Source organism: Mixophyes fleayi, chromosome 10 (genome assembly GCF_038048845.1).
Source record: "Mixophyes fleayi isolate aMixFle1 chromosome 10, aMixFle1.hap1, whole genome shotgun sequence".
In the NCBI taxonomy this organism is placed as follows: domain Eukaryota; kingdom Metazoa; phylum Chordata; class Amphibia; order Anura; family Limnodynastidae; genus Mixophyes; species Mixophyes fleayi.
Genome location: NC_134411.1, coordinates 60829783 through 60850417, shown reverse-complemented (window position 1 = coordinate 60850417; position 20635 = coordinate 60829783). Strand labels below are relative to the sequence as shown.

At 41.0% G+C, this 20635-nt stretch overlaps 2 protein-coding genes across 6 annotated transcripts in view; both read left to right on the top strand.

Moving 5' to 3' along the window:
- Positions 1 to 20635, top strand: part of SLC12A4 (solute carrier family 12 member 4) — a 1264335-nt gene that overhangs the window by 600328 nt on the left and 643372 nt on the right. The gene's annotated exons all lie outside the window — the stretch shown is intronic.
- CENPT (centromere protein T) overlaps positions 1 to 20635 on the top strand; it is a 119199-nt gene that overhangs the window by 20716 nt on the left and 77848 nt on the right. For all 4 annotated transcript variants that reach the window (XM_075188826.1, XM_075188824.1, XM_075188825.1 and 1 more), the window contains one exon: positions 2745 to 2855. In XM_075188826.1, coding sequence (XP_075044927.1) covers positions 2745 to 2855 — 111 coding nt within the window. The remainder of the gene's footprint in view (positions 1 to 2744; positions 2856 to 20635) is intronic.

The window sequence follows — 20635 nt, the reverse complement described above, 5'->3', positions numbered from 1 at the left end:
TAAACTAGGGGCAATACAGTCTTTTAAATTCCGATTTTTTTGGAATATGACAAACGGTTTGTCTGGAAGAATTTTGGACAAAACCGGATCTCTTAATAAGATGCTCCAATGTTTGATCAATGTTTTTTTAATCAAGCTTTCACAGCTATTAAATTGCGTAATAAAAGGTACCAGATCACTCTTATCAACCTTTTTTGTGTATTGTAATGCTTCCATTCGATCCTTATTCCTAATTTTATTTTTTGCCTCCCTAAGGAGCTCATTTGGATATTCCCTTTCTTTAAACCGACCCAAGTAAATATCAAGTTGTTCCTCAAAGTCTGAATTCAAACTGCAGTTTCTTTTTAATCGGTTAAACTGGGACAAGGGGATGTTGTCTTTCCATCTCTTTTGAAGGCAACTGCCATAATGCAGATAACTATTAGTATCCACATGTTTTATGAAGTTTTTTGTGATAACTTCAGTGCCATTTGATGTTAAAATTAAATCAAGATATTCAACCTGTGTCTTGTTAATGTTGGCAGTAAACTTAAGATTGTATTCATTATCACTGATATACTGTAAAAATTCCTCAAAATCCTCACATGAACCATTCCACACTACCAAAATATCGTCAATATAACGTTTATACGTGTATATATGTGTATGTGTGTGTGTGTATATATATATATATATATATATATATATATATATATATGTGCATGCATGCATTGAGGGGCCATTGTGAATCACCAACCATCGCACTGTTACATGTGGCTGTATCTCTGGAATATATAATTAATATATAATTGACTATATTGGTGGCATTTCTCTGCAATGTGTATCTGACAGTGGCTTGTTAACTGCCTATTTTGGCTGTCTAATAATGATGAGCTGTCAGGCACAATCTTCAAGCAGTGATGTTTATTGCTCAAGGGTCCTGACAAGGATCTTTACTCGCTAGTTAGAGGTACTAGTGATCCCCAGAAGTTCAGATGAGATAATACAGTTAAAATACAAACTATAGCGTTATATACTATTTCTGACAAACATTTTAGCAGGATGTAAAAAGGCCACTTCCCCTTCCCCTTTCCTACCTGGCACCACAAAGTTTGAGAGATTACACTCAATGTTTTAGCATCTGGATTTTCTAAACTTGGGTTTAGCGCAATTTAAACTTGACAAAATTGACATCAATCTGTACTTTCCTAAATAACTTGCTGTTACAAGACACAGCATTGGACCACCCCTCCTATGCTTTCAAACCAAATAGATGTGTTGGTCACTTATATGAAAAGGTCTAGTTAGCATGGGACTATGTTGTAGAATAGTTATAAAAACTAATTTCCTCCAACATGACATACTGTCTCAAACTAATACATTTGCAATAATATTCAGTGATGCACTGCGCTCCTAATTTAAATAATTTATACAAGTTATTTTTAAGTGATCCAGTCACAGCGGTCGGTGTATGGATAAGGTAATCCATAGAGCTAATCTAGAATTTTTACTCAAAGTAGTGTCTGTGTTCCACATTAATCAGGAAGTTGTACTGACATATTTCTGTCTGTATGCAAAAGAAAATGTAAAAAAGCTGCATTCACTTGATTTAGTGAGAGCAAACGCCATATATCTGTCCAGGGCAGAAGGACTTGGAAACACTGAGCAACCCTTCCAGCTGGGCATAGAAGAGGTTAAGCTACTTCTAAACAGGACATGAATCGGAGAGGATGTTAAACAGATGTACGAGAGTAATCGGCCCAATGTGCCAGAGATCCTCATTGCCCACTCAACATAAGCAGTGGCAACATCTTGGGCAAGCAAGGCTCTGGTTTCTGTAGTGGAGCTTTGTAAACCAGCTGGATGGTCCTTTTCGTACTTTCATTAGTTATCTTCATTTGGATATCCTATCTGCTTTGGAAGACATGTTCTTGGTTCAGCCTCTAAATTTTTGGCTTAAGTCTCTTGCAGACTGCTGCTGGGTTTCCTCCAAAATTTTAATATTTTGTTTCATCCGTTTTGCCCTCTATTTGAACAAATTTCCCAGTTCCTGAAGCAGAGTTGCATTCCTCTCCTGCTACAATGGTTCTCGGTAGGGATCGTAATCTTGGGAAGATCTGCAGTATTGGGCTTACTTTAAACAGTGCCTAACAGTAAAGCTGCAAAGTCTTTTATTCCACTTGGTGTACTGTAGGTGAAATTTCATGTGTATTCTTTAGCAAGGTTCTTTTGTTTGTGTTTTGTTTTTTTGCCATCCTAGTAAAAAAAAAAAAAAATCCTTAATAGGCTAAATACAGTTTGGAATGTAAGGAAATAAAAAGGGAAGCACGTTGAAGGTGGTGAATACTTTTTATAGGCACTGTATGCCTGACAATGGGGTTATCTCTGTGCAGTTTGACAGACTAATGTATTTGTGCAATTTATAGCTACCATAAGAGGTATGCCCTGTGCACCAGTTAATTAGATGATAAATCTTTGTATTCCTTTTTTAGAAATATAATCATCCTGTAATGGGTGTAAGATATGCTGGGCATATTAAGTGGCAGTTTACTAGGTGTGATTACTGTTTGCTGGGTAGGAAAATGGTGGTTATTTAGCTCCATTAAAACATTTGCCGTCTACAGGAGCCATACTTTGCCCTGGCTGGCAAAAATAAAAATTCTGTTCTCATGTACACATAAAGCAATGAAATAAGAAAAAGGAATCTCAAGACAAAGTTGGGGTGATAATTTTTCTTTATTTTTGACAAATATTTTTTTGTACAGGCGGAAAATGGAAGATACTTTTCAAGAAAACCATACCACACGTTCTTTGCTGAAGGGAATCTTAGCAACAGAGCCTGTTTATCCAGCAGTAAGACACCAATCTAAACAAAGGTAAATTGAATAATTAAAAACTAAACCTAATTATGTTTGATTTGACCCATTCCTCTTTTTTTTTTTTTAAATATATATTATGGTTTGTATACTTTATAGTTCAGGAGAGGTTAACGGATCCCCACTACCACCACTGATCATTTGGGAGACATTTTGTCAATTGCTAATGCGTGAAATGTGCAGCATTTTGTGGATGCTCTCCTTCAGCTTGACTTTACTCACTCTAGTCTATTAAGAGTACTGGTACAGAAGGGAAGGAACTGACACTGGAGAGACGAAGTCCTGCCCAACGCAAGTATTTACTAATCGTTTCTGATTGGGCTGAGTAGCACAGTGTCTATTAAGCACAACCCATCTACTCTTTGTTAGCGACAATCCAATCTCCTGTTCTAGACTTCAATCCTGCAACATATTCCCCAGATCTGTTCTGTGGCGCTTGATCTGTTAAGCCCTATATTTCATTAATAGCAGTAAAAAGTTTAGTCCCAAAATTGGATGACGGTATATGTAATTTAAATATGCTGCACATTGTCTTTGCCCTTGTTTACAAACCCTTCCCCAATGTGTTATATATGCCATAAGAATTTCATGCACCTAAAGCACATGAATCCAGCTGTGACAGGGTGGACCTTCTATGCCACCCTTCTATGTCCGTGTGTTGCTGGGCTTGCCTTGCCACTGTCCCCTTTTCATCATCTCAAATGTATCCTTTAACTGCACTAGGATGGGCTTTTGCTGCTACCACCATTAGGCTCCTTCACTGGCACCTAGAACCGCGTCCTTCAGGGTAACTGTCGCTGCTAGTGTACCCCCTTGCTGGACACCTGGCTGGTACACCTGACCTCTTCTCTTGAGATCAGGGTTGCTGTGAATGGTTCCCTCTGGCCTTCCACACTGGCCAGAGCTGCAGGGTAGCTGGTAGAACGTTGGTACTGGACGCTGGGTTCCAACCTCAGAACAGTCGGATAACGAATTAGATTGGTCTAATTTAGTGTTGGCTAACCTGCGACACTCCAGGTGTTGTGAAACTACAAGTCCCAGCATGCTTTGCCAATATATAGTAGCTTATTGCTAGAAGGGTATGCTGGGACTTGTCAGGCGCCGTCCCGCAATCTCTCCGGGACGGCCGCCTGTACTCTCCCCTCGCGCGTCTGCTTGCTAAAAAACCACTGTGGAGGGGCCCCTATACAGAGCTAATATAGATTGAAGTATTTCACCGCAAAAACCAAGTCGAGCAAGGACCATCCCCATGTATCCGCAATGGAGCCTATCAAAGGCCTTTTCCGCGTCTAGTGACATAATTAACAATTCATGGTGGTATTTGTTGGCCTGTTCTATAATCATGATAGTTCTATGGGCATTATCGGATGGTTGCCGTCCGAGGGTGAAGCCTACTTGATCTGGATGAATCAAGGCCGGAATGAGGGGACTAAGCCTATTAGCGATCAGTTTGTCGTAGATTTTTATGTCTGTATTAAGAAGGTCTATAGTTCTGACACTGGGTTGGGTTCTTGCCCGGCTTGGGAATCATGACCATACGGGATTCTAGCATCTCCGACGGAAATTTCCCCTGGTGTGTGCCTGTATTATATAACTGCTTTAAGATTGGAGTGAGTTCAGCCTGGAACGTAGCATAAAAATTGTTAATGAAACCATCTGGTCCTGGGGTTTTATCTTTGGGCAGGGATTTTATTACAAGCGCAATCTCAGACTGTGTCCAAGGGGCATTCAGGGAGATTAAAGAGTCGGCGTCTAGGGATGGTAATTTTAGCTCACTTAAAAACTCCTCGATCAAGGTTTGAGTCGGTTGAGGAGAGGAATCACAGTTACAGAGGTTATACAACTTAGAATAGTAAGCCGCAAATTTGTTAGCTATATCCCGGAGGTTAGATATTTAATACGGTTTTGAGCCCTCTGGCCCTGCAACTTTCTCGCAAGTAGTCTCCCTGCTCTGTTTCCTGATAATATTTCTGGCGTAGTTTATTTAAGGTTTGTTGGGTGTGGAGCAGTAATAGTTTTTGTAATTGATTCCAGGTTTGAGATAGAGGATTCCGCCTCCAACCTCACCTGGTTACTAAAAAACACCCACTTGAGTCTGGCTCCAGTCTAAATGGCTGAACCACACATTACAGCTTTGAGCGCGCACCAGAAATTGAACACGGACGTGTCCTCTGGTGAGTTAGTTTCGATAAACATATTGAGTGTTTCATTAAGGGCGATTTTTTTTTTTTTGCTTCAAGTGACGTCAGAAGGTATGGGGCCATTCGCCATGATCCCGGGGCTATTACTTGCTGAGGATGTCGCCAGGTCCAGAATACTGGGGCATGATCAGACCACGATATTGGGAGGATCTTAATTGATCTGGTATTCTGCAGAGACCATTTATCTGACAATATCTGGTCAATTCTCGAATAAGAATTATGCACCGAGGAATGGTACGTATAGTCTCGTTCCAACAGGGCGTGAGTCCTCCACACATCGTAAAGTCCGAACTCTGCTAGGAGTCCAACAAAGCGAGCCGAGGGGCCAGTTATATTGTCTATTGCACCGGTACATGGTTGCGATGATCTATCTAGTTTAGGGTCAGTTACAATGTTAAAGTCTCCCATAAGGATAAGAGTGCCCTGCTTATGCTTTTTAAATATCTCGTAGTGTGGTTCTGAGGAAAGGGACGTGTCTCGAGTTGGGGGCATATAGAGAGACGATCGTGACTAACTTACCATCTAGCATTCCCACTACAATAAGATATCTCCCATTTTTATTCTCAAAACTAGAATTAGGAATGAAGTTAACTTTGGCGCTAAACAGAAGGGCCACCCCGTTACGTTTGAAAGGGGGGCATTTGCAGTGAAACGCAGTGGTAATCTCTGGTCTTTAACGGTAGGAGGGGCTCTAGTCAAAAAATGCGTTTCCTGAACTGCAACAATATCAGCTTTTTGCTTGTGGAAAAAAGAAAGTGCTAACCGTTTAGCTGGGGAGTTCAGTCCCTTTACAATCAATGATAAGAACTTAACTATTGTGGCTTACTAGAGATCTTTGAGAACCTCATGAAGATTTCAGGATTAGTGAGGAAAGAAAAGTACTTGCCTAAGGAGGGAAGGGAACCAAGAGGGAAACGAAAGGGAGGGAGGATAACAGGACACAAAAACAAACATAAATAGCCCCATTATTGGGATTAATGTAGTTGCCAGAAGGAAGAAGCCATCTTGCACAATCAGTAACTATGGGGCATGGGCCTAGAAATGAAGCACCCACCGAAAACAGTAGCATATTTGAATGGCATGAGAGCACTCAACAAAAAGAAATATTAAAAAAAAAGAGAAGAAAAACCAAAAGGTTATCACCCGTAAAGTTAACATTACTAGAAACATAACAAATCTTGCTATAACTTGGAAGAAGATATGCATAGACTGGACGTGGTCATCTTGTAAGCATATCCTCTAAATTCGCAAACTTCCCATACCCAATGCCCCCTGGGAAAGTATAGCCATGGACTTTATCACTGACCTTCCTTGCAGTGCTGGATTCAACACCTTCTGGGCTGTCATCGACCGGTTCTCCAAGATGGCTCACTTCATTCCTCTCACCAGTTTGCCTTTGGCCAGTCGTCTAGCCGACATATTTATTACGGAGATTTTCAAACTACATGGCTGTCCCAAGGAGATCCTATCCGACCGAGGGGTCCAATTTACCTCCCAATTCTGGAGAACCTTATGTAAAAACCTGGGTACTGACTTAAAGTTCTCCTCGGGGGTATCATCCCCAGACCAATTGCCAGACCGAATGAGTCAACCAGGACCTGGAAACTTGCTTTACTTCAGACAACCAGAGTAAATGGTCACAATTCCTTCCCTGGGCATAGTTTTCTCACAATCAGCACGTCCATGAATCCACTGGGTTCTCCCCATTCTTTATTGTGTTTAGGACACATCCTACTTTTTTGGATCCCTTCCCTGTCTCCACCTCCTCAGTTCCAGCGGTGGATACCCTCTGTCGAGAATTTGCCCTCATCTGGGCTAAAACCAAGACAGCCCTACAAAAAGCCACCCAGCACCACAAGACTCTTGCAGATTGTCATCGAAGACCTACTCCTCTATTAAGAGTAGGGGACCAAGTATGGCTGTCCACCAAGGACTTAAAACTAAAAGTCCCTTCTGTGAAGATGGCTCCATGAGTCATTGTTCCCTATACCATTATGCAGGTCATCAACCCTGTCTACTTCAAATTAAAGCTACCTGCTTCGCTACGATGCCACAACACCTTTCACGTATCACTACTTCGACCTCTAGTGCTCGACAAACTCTTTCAACCTCCCCCCCGACCTCCTCCGCTTCAGTCTTCCTCAGGAACGGAGTTTGAGATCAGCCGAATTCTGGACTCTCGTGTTCTTTATGGCCGGCAGCAATTCCTCGTTCATTGGAAAGGATTTGGTCCTGAAGAGAGATCCTGGGTAAACAAACAAGATCTTCATGCTCCCCTTCTACTCAAAAAATTTCTTCAACAGGGAGGAGGCGAAGGAGGGTATGCTGTCAGGCGCTGTCCCGCGATCTCTCCGGGACGGCCGCCTGTACTCTCCCCTCGCGCGCCCGGCTGTCCACGCACGCACGTCCCGTTGCTAGGCAACTGGACGCTATTCTTAATTCCCGGCGGCGGCTAATGTCCATGCCACCGTCCTCCGGCTCCCCATTGGCTGCACCAGCTTTATAAGGCACTTCCTGGCTACCCCTTAGTGCCAGAGTATCGGGTCCTCTTGCCTGCCCTCCAGCGTTTCTGTGTCCAGTATCCTTGCTTGTATTTGACTCTGCTGCCTGCCTGTGACCCCTTGACCCGGACCGTTTGACTACCCCTTTTGGATCTCCCTGTACTGCGTCTCCAGAATTTTACCGACCCGGCTTGTCTCACCATCCCTCCAAATACTCCTTGTGTACTTCTAATTAACAGCACTGTTACCGACCCGGCTTGTCTGACCAGTCTTCTTACGTGCCTCACTATCTGACTTTGGGAAGGACCGCGACCTGCGTGTCTCCTGCGGCGGAGTCCATACCTCCTTGCGGGGGTCCCTGGTGAATACCAGGGGCACGTTAGATTCCGCACCTTCCTCCGAGTAGTGCCAACGTTGCAGGTACGCAACATGTAGTTGTGACAACTTGTAATTTCACAACACCTGAAGTGTCGCAGGTTAGCCAACACTGGTCTAATCTGTAGGTCACAGGAATTACAGCACAGTTAAGTAGTCTTCAAAGCAGGATCTTGAAGCAGTGATGTTTTTATTATCTCACGTAGTCCTCATAAGGACAGTTACATGCCACTCTGTGGAACTAGCGATCTTTCCAGAAGTTACACATGGCCTAATAATACATTACATGATCAAACAGTCTGCATTTTTTATTCACATTTACACAGATACCCTGGCAGTAGGTAATCCAGCCTCCTGCCCCTCTAACCAATCCAGGTACTTCATGCATGCTGCACATAACAGCCTAGAGGGATTTAACACCTTTTTACATTTCTGCTAACCGCACCATAGCTTCTGATGTTTTTATATTGAATGTTTACCTTCAGGATTTTCTCTAAAATTACCTTTTAATCTGTGATCACTTGCATCCTGAGGCTGACACACATAGGAAGTCTACCAGCCAGTCTAATTACACCCCCCCTCCCTGTATTTCTAGGCTCAACAGATGTGTTGGTCATTCATTGGTGTAAAGGTCTAACATGAGATTACCTGTCTCCAGTCATTTGCAAAAACACATCCCCTCCATGCATATGTTTACTTGGGACTTTCTTTAGAAAAGTTACAAACCCAAACATGACATACTGTCTCTAAAGTCAATACACTTACATAAATGGCATATACCAATATCAAAAAATAAGTACATTTGCAATTATGTAAATTGGCACCTGCACCACTGATTGAAATCAATTTCTACAATTATTTTTACGCGATCCAGCCACACCAGCATTTAACATACACTAAGCCATTAAGGAGAAAGCTAATGGGGTGTCAAATTTCCCAGAGTAGAATTAGGAAAAAGGGCTGCACAGATACTTGTCCACACTGCAATCCAATAAAAAAGATGCTTGGGATTAGAATGGTATCTGCATGTTCAGCTTCATTGGCTTACAGCGTTGAGTTGGCGCCAAAGTTAGATGTGGAAAGTAAAATTGGCACCATCAACCAGTAGCAGAACTGCATTTGAGACGATTTTTATGCTTGTTATCAGAATGTGTTTTCTGGGGTTTTTTTGTGCTTATTTTGTTTTTGAAGCTGTCTAATTTCATGTTTTTTTTCCCATAATTTTGCAGGTGCAGCTCATGGAAAGTTATCCTTTCAAACAAATAAAGCAAAGTACATATATAGACCCTTATATATTCACTGGTTGAAACATATTGCCTTGTTAAAGTAATAATTTAATTTCTTCAGCAAAAGAAACTTTAAGAATAAAATTATCATTGTTTATTTACAAAAGAAAAGCTTGCGCTGTGATAATATCACTCTCATTTTCAGTCTCTGAAAACTCTGTCTGTTCACATTCCAGACAATAACTTTTAGTACAAATAAAAGTAGGTTGTACTACAATGTACAAATGTAATATTACAATTGGCTGAGAAGGTGTCACGGTTTGGTATTTTGGACTCTGGATCTGTTCATAGATGTTGTGGGAACAGATCCTCGGGGAGTGAGAATATGGTAATACACTGGTATGTGGTAATGATAGCCTGAGGTTAAAATAGATGCCAGATGCAGGATAAAAGTACAATCAGAGGTTTAATGATGACTGGATGAATATACAGGAAAGTCTTGATATATGTATATGTATGTATATATATATATATATATACACACACACTAGGAGCGTAGTACAAGGTGGGCGGAGCCACTGGCAATATCATATGCAATATGATCAATCAGCATATAATTAGATATGGTTTTGAATGCACAGTCCAGCAATAAGGTGGAAAGAATAAGGCAGCAGGTATATGGTATCACAGTTGAGCAGCCCACATCAGAGGAGAGATTAACTGTCCAGGTAGCAGTATATGCACAATAGATGCCGCAGCAATCAGGAACCAAATAATGCCTTAATGCTTTCAATAATGCATGAACAGTTCATGCACAAACAGTTCATGCACAAACCGAAAGGCATCACTAGGTATTCGTAGTGGCCGTCGCGAGTGTTTCGCTGTTTTCCATTCATCGCCGGCTTTAATTCGGATGAGGTTATAAGCTCCCCTGAGATCTAGTTTTGTGAAAATCTTCGCCCCCTTTATACGGTCGAATAGTTCGGTGACGAGAGGAATGGGGTATCGGTTCTTAATGGGGATGGCATTAAGACCTCTGTAGTCAATACATGGGCGAAGGGACCCATCCTTCTTTTTAACAAAAAAGAAACCGGACCCAGCAGGAGAAGATGAAGGTCTAATGAATCCACAAAGAAGATTTTCTTGGACGTATTCGGACATGGCTTGAGTCTCTGGCAAGGATAAAGGATACACACTACCTCGTGGAGGGATTTGATCAGGCAACAGATCGATAGGACAATCCCATGTTCGGTGAGGAAGCTGTTCAGATCTGGCCTTGTCGAACACATCCCGAAAAGACAGATACTGACTTGGAAGGCAGTTGGATTGAGAATCAGACGAGAAGCTAGTAGAGGCCAGGGGATGAACACGTGAAAGACAATTTTTAAAGCAATTAGGACTCCAGGATAACACTTGTAATGTGGTCCAATCCATCTGAGGAGAGTGTTGTTGGAGCCAGGGTAATCCCAGAATGACAGGACTAGTAGAAGATGGCAAAACATGGAAGGATATCATCTCTTTATGTAATGCTCCTATTTGTAGAAGAAGAGGCTGAGTGCATTTTTTAACGAGACAATTGGAGATACGAAATCCATCAATTGCAGAAATAGATACAGGATGCTCTAGGAAGGATACGGGTAAGGACCCTTGGGACACGAGAGAAGAAGAAATAAAGTTCCCAGCAGCTCCTGAATCCAGCAAGGCATAGAAATGAACAGGGCCAGAAGGGCCATTTAATATAATTGGAAACGAGCACACAGTGGGTAACGATGATTGAGGAGAAGATTTGACATTGCCTAATTTGACTTCCCCGGAACAAATTAGGCTTTGGCGTTTCCCGATTTCTTGGGACACTTATTAAAGATATGCCCTGGATCGGCACAGTAAATACACAATTTATTTTTAAATCTTCGCGCTCCTCCGGAGTCAAACGCGATCGTCCTAGTTGCATTGATTCCTCTCCAGAAGCTGGAGAGAGATGGCGAATTAATGTTATGGATACAGAACGACGGGAGTTATCCTTTTCAGCGGCTCTTTCTCTGAAATGTAGATGCACTCTGTTACACAAAGAAATTAGAGCATCCAAAGTAGCAGGTAGTTCCTGGAAGGCAAGAGCATCCTTGATCTTATCAGATAAGCCGTGCCAGAAAGTAGCCACTAGAGCATCATTATTCCAACGCAGTTCTGATGATAAAGTGTGGAAGGAGATCACATATTGCGCCACTGATCGTGACCCTTGACAAAGCCTGAGAATACTTGAAGCTGCAGAGGTAACACGACTAGGTTCATCAAAAATTTTACGAAATTTTACAGGCAGAGCTGTCGGACAGGAGAGGATCATCACGCTCCCAGAGGGGGGAGGCCCAGGCCAAAGCCTGGCCAGACAATAATGATATTACGTAAGCAACTCTTATTCTTTGAGTAGGAAAGTTCTGAGGTTGTAATTCGAATTGAATCGAACACTGATTGAGGAAACCTCTACAGGCTTTAGGGTCACCATCAAACTTAGCAGGAGACGGAATCCGGAGAGTAGAATGAGAATTACTGGCTAGCTCTGGTGCAGGTGGTTCCGATGGAGGAGCGAGCGGCAGAAGTGAGGATATAGCAGATTGAATAGAATCCACTCTAGAGGCCAATGTCTGGAAACATTGAAGGAGTTGGTGTTGAATTTCATCCTGTTGTTCTATCCTATGGAGTAACAGCCGCAGAGTCTGTTTAGCCGACTGTTCCCCAGGGGAGTCCATTGTGGCCTGTTGATACTGTCACGGTTTGGTATTTTGGACTCTGGATCTGTTCATAGATGTTGTGGGAACAGATCCTCGGGGATTGAGAATATGGTAATACACTGGTATGTGGTAATGATAGCCTGAGGTTCAAATAGATGCCAGATGCAGGATAAAAGTACAATCAGAGGTTTACTGATGACTGGATGAATATACAGGAAAGTCTTGATATATGTATATATATACACACTAGGAGCGTAGTACAAGGTGGGCGGAGCCACCGGCAATATCATATGCAATATGAACAATCGGCATATAATTAGATATGGTTTTGAATGCACAGTCCGGCAATAATAAGGCAGCAGGTATATGGTATCACAGTTGAGCAGCCCACATCAGAGGAGAGATTAACTGTCCAGGTAGCAGTATATGCACAATAGATGCGGCAGCAATCAGGAACCAAATAATACCTTAATGCTTTCAATAATGCATGAACAGTTCAGCCAGAGAAAAGAACAACAAGCAGCTTGATGATACGACCTGTGGAGTGTCATATAGCAGAGATAGTTGCAGCATGAGCTGAATGGTCTTAAACAGCAACACAGCAAGGCACTGACGATCCAGGTGAGAGCTCACAGAGTAGGTAGGAACCTAATCAGACTGGTAACATGATCAACAGGCCCAGAGGAAAGGAAGGAAGTGCCTTTTCAAGTCTGGAGCCAACGCAGGAACCAATAGGAATCTTAATTAGAAGTAGACAGGTAATCAGTCTGCACCTGTGCAGATCAGAACTTGGACGTTTAAAGTCTGTTAATGAGACACCTGTGAGTGTCTCAGTCTTTGTCTGTGGAAGCCAAATGAGCAGCGTATGACAGAAGGTATATAAGCGTATCTTGATCCTTTTAGCTCCCGGGATGCAATGGAGACTGAAGAAATTCTTGCAACTCTTTGTCCAACATCTCTGATAAGAAACATCTGTTCTTTGAATAACTCCTTCATTCCTGTTCATATCCGTCTCATCAGCTCACATGCAAGGATCCATTTGACATAATAATACCACATCAAATATTAATGATATACTAAAATAAGATAAAACAATGTAAATATTTTCATAGTAATTGTCTTCATCCAAAATAAAATATCTTTGACAGCCTAATAGGACCAAAAAAAAACATACAATACACACATGAAAAAAATATTGGCAAAGTTGCTTTGTAACTTTACCACTAAAATCTGCTTCATAAACAATCAGCCAATTATTCCAGATGCTGCTGATATTATTCCAAGATCATAATTAGTCCATTAAAATAACGTTTCTTTCCATTCAATGTTAGGAGTCTTTAACGGGTGTAGGTGTGTAATGATAATAATATGGACTTTTATCCTAGCATCAGCGGGAGAATCAGGTGTGAATGTAGTGTCCTATCCACACACCCCGAGAAGCTCAACCACAGAGGCAGTGATGGATTAGTAATGGCCCATTGGCAAAACACTCACCCTGGTGTCAGGAGCTGTTTACAACATCCGTCAAACATTTCATTATAAAGATACATTTTCTAGTGTGGTGTGTGTGTGTGGGGGGGGGTGGGGGTGTGTATGTATGTACAGTAAACTCCATAAATATTGGGGCATCGACACAATTCTCATATTTTGGGCTCTATACACCACCACAATGGATTTGAAATGAAACTAACAAGATGTGCTTTAACTGCAGACTTTCAGCTTTAATTTGAGGGAATTTAGATCCAAATCAGGTGAACGGTGTAGGAATTACAACGGTTTCTATATGTGCCTCACACTTTTTAAGGGACCAAAAGTAATGATTGCCCACGACTAGATAGGGTGCCTGCTTTCAGTCAATGTGTGTATTAATAATACATTCATATTATACACTCTGATTGTTATACTGCTTGTTCGTTTTTTACAAAGGTCTATATATGTACTTTGTTTTATTTATTATTTATATATTTTATTTTTCTTTATTTGTAAATATTCATTTGATTCACATATCTATTGTTTTATTATCTTTATGAGAGTATAAGTTGACAGTTTTTCTTGTTCTTAAATTGTGCGGCTGACCTGTCAGAGAAGTAGAAAATCTTTTTGGGTGGTTTGTCAAATTTTGTCTTCAAGAATTTTATGAGTTTCCTCTGAAAGCAATAGACTGCCACTGTGTTGTGTACCCCTTCTGCAAGTTGCTGTTTCTCCCTGCTCCCAGCACACTTTCTCTCAGTCGGATACTCCACTGTAATTAAACACTCCACTTTTTCAAATGTGACACAAATGGTCCAGGGTTGGGTGCGCTTAAATTAGTGCCCTAGGGGCTTTTCGTCACTACTTAAATGCTACCAAACCTAAACTGTTGCTGTAAAAGGCGGGCCTATTCAACACAACTGAAGTGTCTCTCCACGTACAGTATATTTCCACTTAAGTTCGTACGTCTGCGGAGAAGTGGGCGCTGTCTGTTGAATCTCGTCCCCAAACACCTGAAGAGGAACGTGCATTCCTCTAATGAAGTGAACTGGAAAAAACGTTGATTTTCTCAGATCTGTAGTGCCTCAATATATACAATTTTCATGAATTACTCAAAAATGAAAGCTCTTGTATCGGATGATCCCAAAATAAAACTTTATTAACGGTGAGCGATTTTTGAGATGTTTTTTCAAAAATTTTAAAATATTTTTTTGAGAAAATCAAAATTTTGAAAATTCTACAATTTTAATATTTATTGGAACATATTGCTGTTTATATATCCTATGAAAGCCCATTAAAAAAGTTTTTAAAATGAGACCTTGGCCAACTCTAGCTCAATTAGCTGAGCTACAAATGGAATTAAAAAGTAACAAAAAAAAGGTTAAAAGCAAATTCTTTGTTAAAATTGCAGCTTTAAAGGCATGTAACTTCAAAATCAGTATACATAGCCTAAGATTTGGGGATTTTCTTTACAACCATGGGAGCATTTTAGACCGATTTTAAATGATGTGCAAGATCAAGTAGATCGAAGAGTGAGGCAGGAAGATTATTTTGATTTGAGATGTATGAAGTGGTGGTGGTGTTGACGGCTTTGTAGGTAAGGGTGAGTAATTTAAATTTGAATTGGATTCTGGCGGACACACAAAGCCGGTGTAGTGATTTGCAAAGTGATGAGAATGAAAGATCAGTGTTGTAGTAGCATTTAGGATAGATTGAAGTGTGAAAACATGGGTGTCAAGATTGCCAGATAGCAGGAGTTTGCAATAGTCTAGACATGAGATGAGAGAATGGATGAGTTTTGGTAGTATGTTGGGTAAGAAAAGGGCGTATTGTGGCGTAGTCAGTAGGACGAATATAGAAAAAAGGAAAAGTGTGTTGCGAAAGCCACTGGAGTGAAGGCTGTGTAGGAGAAGATTGATCAACAGTGTTAATTGGCAGAGAGGTCCAGGTGGATAAGTGTTGAAAAATGACCTTTAGACTTTGCAGTTATTAGATCATTGATCACTTTTATGAGAGCAGTTTCAGTGGACTGTTGCAACATGGAAGAATGATTGCAGAGGGTCGGGGAATGGAGTGAAAGGAGAGAAAGTAAGATAGGCATTTGTAGACTGTAGTACGAAGTATTTTGAAGGCAAAGGGGAAAGAGAAATATGACAGTAGTTGGAGAGCGAATCTGACTTTGCTTTATGGTTGAATTATTATCGTAGATTCATAAGGCGCCACAGTGGTTCTGCAGCGCCATATAGTAGAGAAAACGGGACATACATAAAACAAGGACATACAAGACAGACAAAAAATAATTGCAGACACGAAAACAAAGGATATGGAGGACCCTGCTCATTAGAGAGTCTATATTCTAAGTGGAAGAAGGCAAAGCTAAAACAAGAGGAGCAAATGTGGCGTAGAGAGGAGATTGGGAAAGCTGTGAGAGTGTATTAGTGTGAATAGTATCATCAAGGATAAGGTAAACTTTAAAAAAAAAAAGAGATGGGTTTTTAGAAAACGTTCAAAGATGTGAAGGCTGTGGGAAAGCCTGATTGGGCGTGTCAGGGAATTACATAAGTGGGGAGCAGCATGGGAGACTCAGTCTTGGAGGAGCGAGCGAGAGGTGTTTAACAGAGACGAGACAAGTTAGAGGTAGATCTAAGAAGGTGGGGAGGGAGAGTATTTTGACATGAGATTTGAGATGTGTGAAGGGGTGGTGGTGTTGAGGGCTTTGAAGGTAAGGGTGAGTAATTTAATTGGTTTGTGGAGGACACAAGGAGCCAGTGTAGGGATTTGCAAAGTGGTGCAGTAGATGCGGCGCAGTGAGAGGACGATTTATTCATCCTAAATGCATTGACAAGACTGAAGTGTGGATATATTGGTGTCTTGAATGCCAGATAGCAGGAGGTTGCAGTAGTCAAAACGGGAGATGAGAGAATGGATAAGCGTTTTGGTAGCATGTTGAGTAGGAAAAGGGCGTATTCTGGCAGTGTTTTTAAGGTGGAATCATGGACTGGGAAAGTGCATGTGTGGAATAAAGTTGAGGGCGGAGTCAAGTGTCACACCAAGACAGCGGGCTTGGGAGATTGAGGAAATTGTGATGTTATTAACAGTGAGGGAAATTTGAGGTGAGGTTGTGATTCTGGCAGGAGGGAAGATAATGAGCTCTGTTTTGGATATGTTGAGCTTTATGTAGCATTGGGACATCCATGTGGAGATAGCTGAAAGACACGAGATAGTACAGAAGAGGAGAGGTCAGGGGAAGAGTTATAGATTTAGGTGTCATCAACGTAGAGGTGGTACTGGAGGCTGAGTGAGCGAATTGGTGCGCAAGAGGAGAGATGTACAATTAAAAAAGGGCCAAGAACAGAGCCTTGTGGGACCTCAACATACAGTGGGAGTGGAGGGGAGGATGTGCCAGATGAAGAAACTCTAAAGAAGTGGTTTTATAGGAGCAGGGAACCATGAAAGGACTGTCACGAAGGCCAATGGAGTGAAGGGTATCTAGAGGAGTGTGATCAACAGTGTCAAATGTATCAGCGGTCCAGGAGAATGAGTATTGGGGAAATGACCCTTAGACTTTGCAGTAAGTAGAAAATCGATCACTTTTGTGAGAGAAAGTTGAGAATGGAGTGAGAGGAGAGAAAGTGAGACAGGCATTTGTACACTAATCGCTCAAGTAGTTTGGATGCAAAGGGGAAGAGAGAAATAGGGCGGTAGTTGGAGAGAGGCTAGATTGCAAGATGGTTTCTTTAGAATTGGTGAGATGAGCACATGTTTAAAGGGTTGAAGAGGTGGGCATGCAGTGGAGCTGAGAAGTTGGGGCTGAATAGGGTCGAGGATGCAAGTTGTAGGATGAGATGAGTGGTTTTAGAAAGTGTAGATGTTTCCTATAGCAACCAATCAGATTCTAGCTGTCATTTTGTAGACTGAACTAAGCAAATGACAGCTAAAATCTGATTAGTGTTTACATGCAACATCTCAATCTTTTCAAACCCGCAGCTTGGTAAATATTACCTTCAGTTACTGGAGAGAATGATTTAAGGATGGTATTTGTCATGAGGAAATATCTTGTTGAATGATAACTATTGTCTTTTTCTAGAAGGTGGCAAAATCATGAGCTGTGTAGATGAGCAGAGAAGTGAGTTGAAGATGGCAGAGACAACATGGCTTTCAAGACTGGGTGGATATTAGAGATTTTAAGTATATATTTTTTGGCACTTGAAAGAGCAGTGCTGTAAGATGATATGATGAATTTATATTGAAAGAAATCTTTACAGGAACGAGGTTTTCTCTACTGGCACTCTGCAATGCAGGAGCTCTTGCGCAGGTAGCGTAGACTGTTGTAGCTGACACTGCATTGTGAGTTTTGTTGTAGACAGAGGCAACCTGATTAAGGCAGGCCAGTGCAGTCATAGAGGAAAGTGTTTTTTTTCTGAAAATGAGACGTAGATTGGTTTAAGAGTAATTGTTGCTGTGTACATGTGAATTTGATTGCAAGAGGGAGAGCATAAGGTGAGGGTGAAGGAAAGGAGGCTGTGGCCATAGAGAAGGAAGGCTAAATTGGAGAAACTAGAGATGGAGAAGACATGGTCAAAGGAGTGTCCAGAGTGGGTTTGGGGGATGAGGTCCACTGGGAGAGACCAAAGGAGGAGTTAAGTGAAAGAAGTTTAGTGGCAGAGGAGACAGTGGTATTATCAATGGGAATGTTGAAATCTTAGAATAGGAAGGTCAGGGGATAGGAAATAAGTAAGCCAGGCCGCAAAGTTGTCAATTTGAAAAACTGGAGGGAGGGCGATATAGGACGACAACACAAAGGTGGAGAGGATAAATTAGACTGACTGTGTGGCTAGATCACTTATTAATAACTTATTGTACATATATATTTTTATTAGGAGTGCAATGCACCTCTGTATATCATTGCAAATTTGGTTAAAATTTAGGTCTAGGGGCGGCATCTTTTGATTCTCGCCCCAGGCGCGAAAATTTTACATTATGGCTCTGCAAGTGCGTAATGGTGAGTTGTGTATGAATGTCTAATAGCTAAAGTAGGTATTAAGAGAGTTGGAAGGAATGCTGGATCCAAATTGTGCAGGGCAATAGAAGAAGGAAAGCATACTTTACCTCCCCTGGCTTTGGTTCATATGGTATTCAGTTTATGCAGTTCTGACATGCGGAAACAAAAATATTGTCGCACTAGTATAGTGTAAAAGGACCATTTACTCATTATTGTAAGAACCTAATATTTTACTTTCATAGATATCTTGAATAGTAGCCCTTCATAAAATTGGACAGAAGTGCTATCGACCAGTCAAAATGGACATCTACAAGAAAGAGGAGAAAAAGCTGGATTTAAGTTTTTGTGCACAATACAGTTGTTGTTTGAATATATTACCTGTTTACATGTAAACCAAGGAAACTAATTTATTAAAACATAACTTTTATTTTTATTATGAGTAAAATATTTACAAATTAAAAGCAGCAAAATGTTGAGCGATAAGTGAATAAAATAAGTTGATAGATAGTCGCACACACCAGAGTATAAAGATTGAGAGACTTGCACTTTTTAATTGTAGAGTATATCTAACTCAATCTGATTTTAATCCGAATTTCCTGCTTGCGATATCTTACAAAACAGACTAATTTCAAAAATCAGGCCTCCAATAAATATTGCCATATAATAATTTCTCATAGGAGAGAGCTCCTTTACTATAAATTCTCTTGGAGCAATATCCTTATGAAGATGCAATGTCATAAATGGATTGCTATCTGTCTGCTCAAGCCTTAGTTAAGAGCAGACAGATAGCAAGCCATTTATGTCCATGAGATTTGTGTAGTAAACCGGTATATTAACCGGCATTAATCGGAATAATAACATTGCATCGTCGTAAGGATATTGCTCTAGGAGAATTTATAGTAAAGAGCTCTCATGACACAAATTATTATATGGCAATATTTATTGGATGTCTCAATTTCTTAGGAGATTAGTCTGTCTTTATTAAGACATTGCTAGCAGGAGATTCGGATTAAAATCAGATTGAGTAAGGCATAGCATACAATTAAATTGTTCTAGTCTTTCAATCCCTTTATACTCTGTGAATGGACAGAAGGAGAGTTACACACAGCAATTTTTAAGTCACATTATTTTATTCACTTATCACTCAACATTTCACTGCTTTTAATTTATAAATATTTTACTCATAATAAATAAGTTATGTTTTAATAGTTTTCTTGGTTTACATTTAAAACACATAATAATATATTCAAATAAGGACTGTATTGTGCACCAATCTTAAATCCAGCTTTCTTTTCTCCTTTTTATCTTGTTGCAGTTCTGACATGACAGAGTCCGTATGCAGTTGGGTGCAGAGTCCAGCAGTCAAACAGAGATGGTAACTGCTATCACAATTGGAGCTCAGTGGGCAGCTGAACAGATGTTGAAACTGCAATGCCAGTTGAGCTATTTGGCTCCCAAAGCAGGACGGAGATGGTAGTCTGCTAGATTCTAAAACAGCCTTGGGTTTTTGGTGTGAAGTCGATTCTCAGCAATGCTATGACGTTTAACACTATTTAAAAATATCCAATGCTTTATATTTGTGAAAATAAGCACAAGTTTGAGCTAGATATGTATCTTTATTGTAAACCCTTCAGTTGGCATAAACAGAGCCATATACTTCTGAATGTACCAGGGAAGGACACGCTCATAAAGCCTCTGCCAATCTGCTTAATCAAGTCTAGTACTTATTGGGTGACTCGGTACAATCCACCTTTTCTGCATGATTTGGCTACCCTGCTCAAAGATGAGCAGGATTGGCTCTGGAGTACAAGTGCTTATGTGAATTTATGACTGGGGTGGAGGTTTTGGGTGCATTTAAAAATTGTGTTGGTGCATCTGCCTTTACCTGGCCAGCTGTAAACTAGAGGCTATAGCTCCTGTTGTGCTTAAGAAAAGATTGTGCTTGTTACTTGGCCTGTGAAAGTCTGAGGACTTAGCTGCTCTGTGTACCTGAAAAAGTCAGAAAGACATTGTTTTTGGTCATTATCTGGCTGGCAGAAGAGTGAATACCGTAGCTCAATGATTGGGTCAGCACTCCAAGGGAAATGGTCATTATAGCCCTTTAGGGTATGGTTGGAGTGAAAGTTGTAAGTGTGGTGAACCCCCCATGGCTTTGATCTACTTGTACTTTCCTAGCTGTTTGCCTAAGTGATTCTAAACTATTATAGGTACCATGTACCCAAGCCAGCATATACGGCTGCCTTCAGGTTGACCAACTAGTGCTGAGTGAGCAAAAGAGC